Source organism: Macrobrachium rosenbergii, chromosome 50 (genome assembly GCF_040412425.1).
Source record: "Macrobrachium rosenbergii isolate ZJJX-2024 chromosome 50, ASM4041242v1, whole genome shotgun sequence".
In the NCBI taxonomy this organism is placed as follows: Eukaryota; Metazoa; Arthropoda; class Malacostraca; order Decapoda; family Palaemonidae; genus Macrobrachium; species Macrobrachium rosenbergii.
The window spans coordinates 7,814,112-7,825,168 of record NC_089790.1 but is presented as its reverse complement, the minus strand read 5'-3'; the positions used below and the strand labels follow the sequence as shown (position 1 = coordinate 7,825,168).

The following is an 11,057-nucleotide window of genomic DNA, read 5'->3' as shown; positions in this document are numbered from 1 at the left end:
ATAGTTAAGAAACCTTGCTATTTAACATAAAAATCGCAAAACTGATGCCTTCATATATTTTTTATGAGTATAAAGTCCAATGGGACAAGTACATAACCAAATAACATTTCTTTAGCACAGGCTGATGTACAAGAATGTACGAATAGTGGGGCTTAACCATGAGTGAAGCAACAGAATGGCGAGTTTCAGCAGGAAGTTATCTAACTGTTGTTTGTCAAAGTGCAAACTAATTTAGAATTATTATTTAAAGGATTGGTATTTTACAAAGAAGTGTAAATAATAAAAGATGAAGCTGTTCTGCAGATTGATATGGTCTATTTAAACAGAAAAGGTTACAAAATGTCTGTTAAGTGTTCATAAAACTTAATACTGCAATATGCAAGTCTCAACTTGTTAAAAGTATTACACTTATGGTACAAAGTCCCTTACATAACATTTACTCCAACAGCACTTGCAAATGGGTGAAAGTAACACATGACAGTACATACCAAAATGATGAAATCTATAAAAACTCAAATAACCAACTATAAAACTACCAACACCTTACTCATTATGCTTTTTAATATCTACTGAGAAATGACATCATTGTATATATAAAATGGAGAATCCAAATGTAGATGTGGGTCTACAAAAATACAAGATCTTTGTTTCTAATGTGTGCATGTTAACAGAGAGGGTTTAAATCAAGATATTTCACATGAAAATTTTTGAGACCATGAATACTTCCCTCAAACGGAATTTCACTTATCTTACTATTACACAAAAATTAACTTGATTCAATTATTCCCTTACAGGATAAATCACATATACTTAAAAAAAATCTTATACTGTACCTCATTTTTAATTACAGAGAAACAACAGCTTTGTGGTCTCATATAGCAAATACATAATCTTAAACTAAAGAGGTATATTTTACTATTATTTTGATCCCTATACCAACCTCCCTATTATGGTACAAGCAGTTTTGTGTGCCTATAATTTGTATATATAAACTTTTCTGGTTGCGAGTAACAATCAAGAAAATAGTAACTTCTATACATATATCATTCAAATACTGTACCCCTAAAATACTATAGTTTTGTGTAAACGCATCACTGACAATTTCCTAAAATGGATGATAATGAAAATTTAAATAATACCATATCCATTTCAACATCAGTATCTAAGAGTTATTACAAGCTCTTTAAATACATAACACACCAAATTAGATCATGTAAAACCAGCATACTATTGTCACAACTATTATTAATACATAATTTCACTTGCCAAACGGTTGAAGTCTGAACTTGTATTTGTTGAAGAATTAAAAAATTATAAAAATGCATTAGATATAGAGCACCACAATAAATACACATATAAAGTATACAAATAGTTTTAGTTGTATGTCAGATCTCTACTTGTCTGATCAAGGTTTTATTTATGCCATTATATATTATCTCGTTATACTAGAAGAGAAAATGATACTGAAGTTGAAAAACTCCACAACACACTACTTAATTAGACATACTGTACTAGTACTAGAGTTCATGAACACTTTTGAGATAACACAGGTCTTGAACAAGATTATTACATTAAATCAAAACCAAATCATTCACAGCGCCTTTTAGGTAACGCACCGTCAAAAATTTGCACAGAGATGCAATAAAGGGCATACTGTATTCTATCTCTCAGAGCCAGTAAAAAAATGTTTAAAAAATACATTGGAATTTTAACAACACATTGCACTTTTCTCAGGCTGCATTCTAAAGCCACAACAGTTTACACAAACAACCTTCAGATAAAAAACTATTCACTCTCTGACCCTGATGACAAATTGAGGTCGTCATAGATGTAATTAGATCCGTTCGTAACATTGCCCGCAGTACTGTTACCTGTGGGTGGAAGGCATTAAGAATGTTAAAACAAAAACATCATTCATATATGAATACATAAATTCTTCCTCTCAAATATAAACAATTCATACAAACCAAAAGAAAAAGTAGCTCTTCAACTTACCAGATGCATTGCAGGTCTGACCTAACAAGTAAACAATATCTGTACAGGCACATAGACTACACTACAATAATCAAGATATCCCAGTTACCAATAACTGCATGCAATTTATCAGCAAGAAGCATCAAGTTTCAAGAGGTACAGATGGATGGAAATTTAGGGATAACCCAAGCAATGGGACCATACAGGTCATTTTGTGCTAAATTAGACAAAATGGTAAGATAACAGACTGATAACGATGAGCATTAAAAACAAAAATTTCATTTCACTTGCACGTTTCATTAATCATTTATTGTTCTTTCATTAGTTATTCTTATGCTTATGTTATTTAAAGACAATAAGAAATTGAGATTATGTAAGTTAGAAAAAAAAGTTTCTTCATATATCAAAAGACACCTTTCTACGAAAAAGATTAATGGTGATTTAGCGGGGAAGAATACAGTCAAACCTCGGATTTTGTACGTTTTGGACTTCGTCAACATTTTTCGTCGAGATTTTGACTCTGGTTTCGTACATCTGCTTGGAGATTGTACACCTGGAAATGCTCCTTCCGGGGCCCACCATGTAACTAGGCCCCATACCGAGCGCCCAAACAAAGCATCCTAAGCACTCTGCCCTTGTTTCTCGCAGAATAAGCATCATCTCTTGCATTATTCCGCATCAACCCACATATTCGTTGTTTTTTTGTGCTTTTTTCATTGAATGCAACTGCTAAATAAGCCATCATGAGGCCAAAGAAAGTTCCAAGTCCCAGCCCTTCAGTAAAAAAACTGAGAAACACGACAGAATTCAAGAAAGAAATTGTAGCAAAGTACGAAAGTGGTGTATGCATGGCTGATCGTACTAGGATGTACAGCAAGTCCGTATCAACAATCAGTTCCATCGTAGCAGAGAAAAAAGAAATCAAGGAAGCTGATGTTACGAAAAGGTTAACCCCATTAACGAAACAGAGATCACAATTAGTCGAAGATGTTAAGAAGTTGTTGGTGTGGACCAACGAAAAACAGTTAGCGGGAAAGTGTGTCGGAGAAGATAATTTGTGAAAAGGAAAGGATGTTGCATGCCAATCTCACTAAGCTGTTAGTGAATTCAAGGCCAGCAGAGGCTGGTTTGAAAAATTCAAAAAGCGAAAGGGCATACCGAAGAATTCATTGAGGAATTCAAGGAGTATGTAGAGGCTGAAGGATTCCTCCCTTCAATTGTGACAAAACAGGCCACTTTTGGAAAAAAAATGCCAAAGAGGACCCTCATCACGTAGGAGGAAAGTGCACTGCCAAGACACAAGCCTAAGAAGGATAGGCTAACTCTCTTGTTCTGTGCAAACGCCAGTGGGGATTTCAGTGACGCCCTTACTGGTGTATCACTCTGAATCTCCCAGAGTGTTCAAGAAAAACAATGTCATGAAGAATGAATTGCCTGAGATGTGGAAGGCTAACAAAAAGGCATGGGTCACGAGGCAAAATTTTTCATCGAGTGGGTCAATGAAGTGTTTGGCCCTATGGTGAAGAAATACCTCCTGGAAAATAACTTGCCACTCAAGTGCCTCCTGGTAATGGACAATGTTTCTGCTCATCCTCCAGGCTTGAAAGACTAATTGTTAGATGAGTTTAAATTCATCACTGTGAGGTGAATGTGCTTTCTATGGCAGAGGAGCTCCACAGTCATTCATGACTGACAACTGTGAAGCTGAAAGAAAAAGTCTAGCTGCAACTTGGCCCACAGCAAACCGTTTCCTATGTATTTTCCACCTTGTATTTTTGCTCCTTTTGCTGGGATGAGAAAGGCTTCTGCAGTGACATGTGCCCTGAGGACTGACTCACGTCCCCTGGAAGGGAAAGGCACCTTCTGGAAACCACACAAGTTCCTGGGCCTGTAAGTCAGATGAGTTTAAATTCATCACTGTGAAGTTCTTGCCCCCTAATACTACTCCTCTCTTCCAGCCCATGGATCAACAGTTCACTTCAAACTTCAAGAAACTGTACACCAAAACACTGTTCCAAAGGTGCTTTGAAATGACCTTGGACACTGAATTGACCCTAAGAAAGTTCTGGAAGAGTCACTTCAATATCTTCAATTGCATAAGACTTATAGATAAGGCTTGACAGGGACTGACTTCTGGGACAATGAACTCTGCATGGAGAAAACTGTGGCCAGAATGTTACCTTGAGAAGGATTTTGAAGGATTTGTGACTGACCCTGACGATCCTACACCTGTTGTGGAATCTATAGTGTCTTGAGGGAAGTCCATGGGCTTGGATGTGGAAGAGTTAGTGGGTGCCCACAGGGAAGAGATAACCACTGAGGAGCTGCAAGACTTTCAGCACGTACAGCAACAAACGGCAGATGAGGAATCAGAGGAGGAGGAGGAAGAGAGAGGGGATAGTGTGCCTACTTCAGTGATTAATGACATGTTTGCAAAGTGGAGTGATGTAAAATATTTTGTGGAGAATTATCACCCTAATAAAGAAGTAATCCATGTCTCCATGTTTAATGACAATACCTTGTTTCATTTTCAGCAAATCTTAAAGGGATGCCACAAAACAAATGTCTCTGGACAGTATTATCGTGCAACAGGGGTCCAGTGACTCTAAAGCTGGTCCTAGTGACAGTAAAAAACGAAGAGGGGAAGTAACCCCAGATTGTGCCAATAAAAAACGAAGAGGAGAAGTAACCCTAGACAGGTCCTTGATGCCTGAAATCCTTCTGGAGGGGGATTCCCCTTCCAAACAACAACCTCTCCTCTTCCCTCTCCCCTCCTCTCCATCTTCCATACGCTAACAAGTCTTCCATAAAAGTAAGAGTGATGTTAAATGCTCATTTTTCCATTTCATTAGTTATTTATATTTATTTCTCATAGTTTTCTGTATGTAAAACTATATTTATTCTCTATAAAACATATTTTTTGTATATTTTGGGGTGTCTGGAATGCATTACAGAGATTGGATTTACATTATTCCTTATGGGAATTACTGTTTCGGAGTTCGTACGTTTCAGACTTCATCAGATGTTCTAGAATGGATTGTGTACAAAATCCGAGGTTACACTGTACTTTATTACCACAGGAATGTATGTTTAACAGTTGACAGAGTTTAAAGTGATTTATAAATCTCATCAAGTCTAATACTGAAAGACTTGTTTTTTAAAGTATACTTCTAAAAAATTTTTTTACACTTACCATGACCATTTGCCTTCTTGGGTGCCGGCTCTTGTTCTCCATCAGAATCTGAATCAGAGTCGCTTGATGACGAGGAACTGCTGTTGCTCTCTGAATCACTAGATGACTCAGACATAAAACCTTCATCCTACAATAGAAAAGCTCATCAATGATTTAAGTAACTCTGAACATGAAAATAATTCACACATACTGTAAACTACAAGCATTATCATGATCTCATCCAATGCTCTGAGAAATTCTGCCACCTGTGTCTTTCTGTGTTTTATCTTCCATAAATCTCCACTCATCTCCAGCCTACCTTCTCTTAATTTTTATCAGAGTAAGTGCAAGTCTTCCAACTTTTCTGGTGTCCACAAGAACCCACCTGACTCCATCACATACTATTCTTCCATGGATTGTGCAAAGGACATGTCTAAGCCATCCCCCATCTCCCTTTCAACATTATTTCATCTACATATGAAACTTTTATCACTGCCCTCATGGTATCATTCCCAACTCTACCTGCCCTGTGACACTTAATATTCCCCTTAAAGTTTCATCTAAAATTGACATACACAATTCATGTCTATAATGCAATACAGATAGTGCTGGACTTATGTATACAGTAATCCAACTTCAACCTGTAGGAGTTTCAAGCTTTTTCTGCGTGCCCATTGTTTTATTTCCTTTTCCAATTTCCCACTACATTCTAACTCACGGCAACCCGTACTGAATATCATTGTCCCAACATATTTGCGAGATTCAACCTAATTTATCCTTTCTCCATCTAATGTTACTTCATCCCTTTGCTACTATTCTGTCTTCAATACTTCTGTTTTTCTTAGATTTATGCTGAGTCCAACCTCTCTAGATATAGATACAGTATTTAAGTAAGCTTTAGATCTCTTGTGTTATTGTCATGTTCCTTAACAAATCTCTCTAGATATAGACACACAGTATTAAGCAAGCTTTTGATATCTCGGGTTACTATCATGTTCCTTATTCCATGCATTCTGTAATTCATTGATTAAAATGCATTTTATAAATGTTAATCAATAATAGAAATGCCTGCATGTGATCCTGTCATAGCAATTACAGCTTTGGCTGCTTTATCAGCTTCTTCATTTCCTTCAATGACTAAATGGGCAGGAATCCAACATATTTCTACATTTTTTATTGCCTTCATATAATTTGTGAAGTAAAATTTGAATCTATTGCACTAGAGTATTTCCTGATTATAATTCTGAGGGGTTTCTATAGCACTTCTACGAGTCGTTAAAAATTACACAGTGTATTTCATACTATCCATGTAAGTTTGTGTGTTACAAATCTCAAGAAAAAGTGAATGATGATGACCTTGAAGAGCCTGCCACAGTATGAGGACAAATCTTCAAGTGGGTGCAATATTCCTAGACTGTCTTATTTATATCAATATTAAAGATCCACATCTCCCTCAAGCTAAAAAAAAATTCTAATTATTACATAACTGATTACCTTGGTGTTAGGGGCATTGTCATCAAATCCTAAAAGAGGCATGGATCCTGGTGTGTTCGAATTTGTGTTTGGACTCTTGCTCAGTGGAGACCTTGCATGCGGAGACGATTTGGAGGCCAAATTTTTGGGATGAGAAGGCGATGGTCTAGAATGAGAAAGGCTAGAGCCCCGAGATGGTGAGCTCTTCCGGGGAATTGGATCAAGTGGAGTTGTGGGGCGTTGTGTGGTCATCCGGCTGCTCACCTCTGGTCTGTATAAAAAGAAAGAGGAACCTGAAGGAATATTTACAGAAAGTAACTAACTTCTCCATCTTCTATGTTGTACTTATTAGCTCAAAATGTAGTTACAATCACCAGCAAGCCAGATGCATTCACCTGGACTATAAACAAAAAATAAATATATTTTACACTAAGACCTACGAAAGAAAACTGGTGGGCTTCTACTTATGGATCAGTTTATTAAACGATTTATAGATGCTAAACCTAAAATTTGTTTAAGGTACCTGACATAAAAATAATATGCAAACAACAGTAAAATATTTCCCTATTGTCAAGAGCTAATTCTAAGGGGCCAAATAAGGACTAGTGCTACAGCCTAAATATTTTAGCTGGAACACATTTCCATTAACCTGACTTTTGTCTCAATGAGTAAATTGTTTCAAAATCCTCTCCCTTAACTGTATGATATTTAAATACCACCCAAGATATTTTGAAACCTAATCCATTTACTAGTTATCAAATATCTAAAAATTATTTAAAACTTAACAAATATATATACAATTATTTGGATTTATTTATAAGTTATTTACATAGGATTAAACTCTATGAAATTTAAGCTTACAGGACACCTCTAAAACAAATCGTCCAATCTCATACAACCTCATTCCCTATTCACTGTACCTGCAAACACTGCTTAACAATTCTTTCTTTAGTTTCCTTGAACACAAAACATATCAAAATATATAGCCTACATTAAAAGCAATAAATTTGTTAAACCCTGCCCTGAAGTTCTAGTTTACAAAACAAAAATTAAAGATACCTTCAGTATCAAAACATAAAGCAACTGACCTTGTAGTTTTGACACTAACAGCCTGAGAGATTCGCTCTAAGACAATTTCCCCTGTACTGTGATCTATAATCAGGACACATTCTCTTGCAACTGGTTTGTGGTTGCCCTTGAAGACTGTCTGACTTGTACCAGCACCTTCCACATGTGGCACTGTTACCGTCACTTGATGGTTTCCTTCCACCAAAACAGTTCCCATTTTCTGCTTGTCCATACTAGCTGGTTTGAAATCATCTGAAACCAAAAAAAAAAAAAAGAACATTTGATTTCCAATTCGCTATGGTCTTTATAATCAAACCTTAAATTCAAATGCCCCTTGTTCTGTACTTTGTACAAGGGAAAAAACACTAACAGTTTGAGTAACAGCTGTGTAAAATTACTGTAGACAGTTACTGAATGCCTAACTTTCGGAATACAATAATCCCTCAATTATCAATCATCCAAACTTCACATATCCACACTCTGCCCATACCACACTTTTTTTCAGTGCTAACAAGCACAGTTTATGTATTTAACCTTACTAAGGCAATTGCAAATAAAATCAAACAGTGCAATGCTCAACAATATTAATCTTAGGTCTTTCAAGAAATTCATATTCTCCATATTTGACACAGTGAGTCAACCTGCCCAATGGTCCGTGCCAATTGTACCCATAAGAGATAGCACCAAATCAAAGCGGCACAGGTGTAAACTAAATCCACCTGTTAAGACTAAGACCATATAAACATAGAATCATCCTCTCTTTTCATCTATAATGATGGGTTTCTCAATAAAAATAGAGGCCTAATCCAAGGATTGGTTCATCTTTTATTCTGATGAGCCAACCCTTGAGGATAGGTCCACCAAAGATGTCCAGACCGTCTTCAGGGACACTCACGTCAACCACAACTCTCACAATTATAATACAAAACCCTTCCCAACCTTGATCCCTTCTCCCATTCATCTATGCAGTGAATTCTGACATATGTGGAAAAGTCCATGCTATTTACATCATATAGCACATGATATCAACAGCTGAAAGTAGTCACAGAAATTGCTCAACCTAGCAAGATGGAAGAAATACGAAAAAGATAGAATGTGAGAGAAAGAGAGGAGTGATATTCTGATTTGAAGTGGAAGAATCTCTTTTCATCCCACCCTGATCCCTCACTTTCAAATGAACAATAGGCCTACTAAAATAAAATGCTTATCACAAAAAACATACTGTAGCCTATTTCGCTTTCAGAAAGGGGGTAGTTTCTGATGTTTGATGTTACTTGGGGGGTCCAGGGGGGCAAAGCCCCTTTGGAGGTCAGGGCACAGTACCATAAGTCAGGTTAGGAAGGTGAGGTCTGGATAGGTCAGGAAATGGCATTCTAGGAAAGGTTAGATTTGTTTTCGTTGGTGGAAACTGTGTCTGTCGTTCTCAACTTGTCCCTAGATGGTTATTGAAAAGAGGCTGGTAAATGTTAAGGAGAGGGCAGCACAAAGACACCATCTATCAATGTAATTTCTTGACTGGAGAATGCAGAAAATGGTGTATACAATGCAGTGCAGGTGAGATAACCTGAGAAATTTACCAAAATAATGAAAAATAAAGCATCTATTATTTATATTTTTGCTTTCAACCCTGAGGGGCTAGTATTAAATACAGCAAAACGCAGAGCTGCCGCCATGTTCAGTACTACCAGCCCCTCGGGGATTATTGTAAAAACATCACCGTAAGATGTTCAGTTTCTCATTGTCTTTGTAAATTTCTCAAATTATCTCACCTACACTGCATTATATATAACCTTTTTTATATTCTCTGGTCACAAAATTGCATTAATACACAATATCTTCAAGCGGCCCTCTCGTTTACATTTACCAAGATGCCTAGCCTAAATAGAGGCTACCTTAATTTCAGCACAAAACTGTAGAAAGCAGAGTGAAGGGTTACTAGCTTACTTAGGAGGGTTCACGGGGGGCTAAGCCTCCCGGCCTGGTCAGGGAATGGAGTTCAAGGTTGGGTTGGGTAAAGGTAGCCCAAGTCTGGTTAGCCTAGGTTAGGCTATGTCCCCTCTAAAGTTGCCTGCTTGCTACAGAAATTCCCAGACCCCTTACTGCATTCCTACCCTCCCTGCTCACTACAGAAATTCCCAGACTCCTTACTGCATTCCTAACCTCCCTGCTCACTACAGGAATTCGCAGACCCCTTACTGCATTCCTACCCTCCCTGCTCACTACAGAAATTCCCAGACCCCTTACTGCATTCCTACCCTCCCTGCTCACTACAGAAATTCCCACACCCCTCACTGCATTCCTACCAACATACTTTTTGCAGTAAAAATGTAAATTTAATTTAAGTATACGTAGCCTTAGCTAGCCTGACTCTGGGCTAACTCTGTGACACAGGCTAAGCCAGCCTTGAGAATGTTGCTTGTTAGATTCGGGAACTCCTTGGGCTAGGCCTGAGAAGGCATAGCCTAAAACCCAACTCTGCGTTGGGCCCAAATTACAAAAACAAACCCCTTCTTATAAACACAAAACTGCAATAATTATAGCACGCTACAGACCGTGAAAATATGAACTCACATCTGATTGTGTGATAAGCCACTTCTTTGTTGTTTTTGTTAAATGTTTCCCCTAGCCGTAGTTCTTTGACTTGGCCGTCGACGCCTAAACGAGCAAAAGCCATTTTCAGAACGGAAGACCTCGAAATGGACAAAACGAGACCGCAACTGCAGTCGTGGTGACTAGAATTCGCGAGACGACTCAAAGTAGGGTTCAGCAGCTTTCACAAATTCACCCACACTGTAACTCTAGAACAGCTGGTGTTGCTCACGGTTGCTCTATTCAGTTGTCAACTCGCAAGCGAGCTGTTGGTAGCGTTTCTTATGGAAAAAATGTTTCATTGCCTCGTTTTCTGAGATATATAAAAGAATAGATATCTATTATATATTTTTCATCAATTGGAAATCCATTAATATTTATACATTATCTATATCATGATCACTTTAAGCATTACAGTACCATCCCAAAAATATCGTAGAGAGTATGAATTCTTATCATTCTTTGGAAGATCAGAGTAGCTAGTTTTTACAATTCATGCGAGGGTCTTTCAATGACGTAAACGGAAGTTTGTCTTGTTGTGGTTTTGTGTGAATCTGAATCAGTTTTATTTTCGATTCATGTGTCAAGGCTTATTTTGTTAGATTTAACTCTACTAAATACTTCAACAAATCAATTAATGCAATTTAAATAATATTTTTTTGCGTTTTATATGCGATTATGCTTCGGTGATCATTTGAAGAAGACGTGTAGTAATTAAACTTGCAAAATGAAATAGTGGCATACTTTTTTGTTTGTAATAAGGATGTTATTCTTGGCATTA

At 37.3% G+C, this 11,057-nt stretch overlaps 1 protein-coding gene across 1 annotated transcript; it reads right to left on the bottom strand.

Annotated features, from left to right (window-relative positions):
• Positions 1–293: 293 nt before the first annotated feature.
• On the bottom strand, positions 294–10,547 carry Eaf (ELL-associated factor). Its single transcript, XM_067093657.1, has 5 exons — positions 10,259–10,547; positions 7,708–7,939; positions 6,641–6,890; positions 5,168–5,294; positions 294–1,871 (listed from the first exon to the last, which is right to left on the bottom strand). Exons 1-5 carry the CDS (start codon positions 10,359–10,361, stop codon positions 1,786–1,788), a joined length of 798 nt encoding a protein of 265 aa, XP_066949758.1. The 5' UTR covers positions 10,362–10,547; the 3' UTR covers positions 294–1,785.
• Between the last annotated feature and the right edge of the window lie 510 nt (positions 10,548–11,057).

What these genes read in the sequence shown, in the direction of transcription:
- Eaf (XM_067093657.1), bottom strand. Translation starts at nt 10,361, where the DNA reads ATGGCTTTTGCTCGTTTAGGCGTCGACGGCCAAGTCAAAGAACTACGG. An exon ending in GGCTTATCACACAATCAGAT is followed by an intron (nt 7,940 to 10,258) that starts GTGAGTTCATAT and finishes TTTTGGTTTCAG; the next exon opens with ATGATTTCAAACCAGCTAGT. An exon ending in ACAATGCCCCTAACACCAAG is followed by an intron (nt 5,295 to 6,640) that starts GTAATCAGTTAT and finishes TTTCTATTGTAG; the next exon opens with GATGAAGGTTTTATGTCTGA.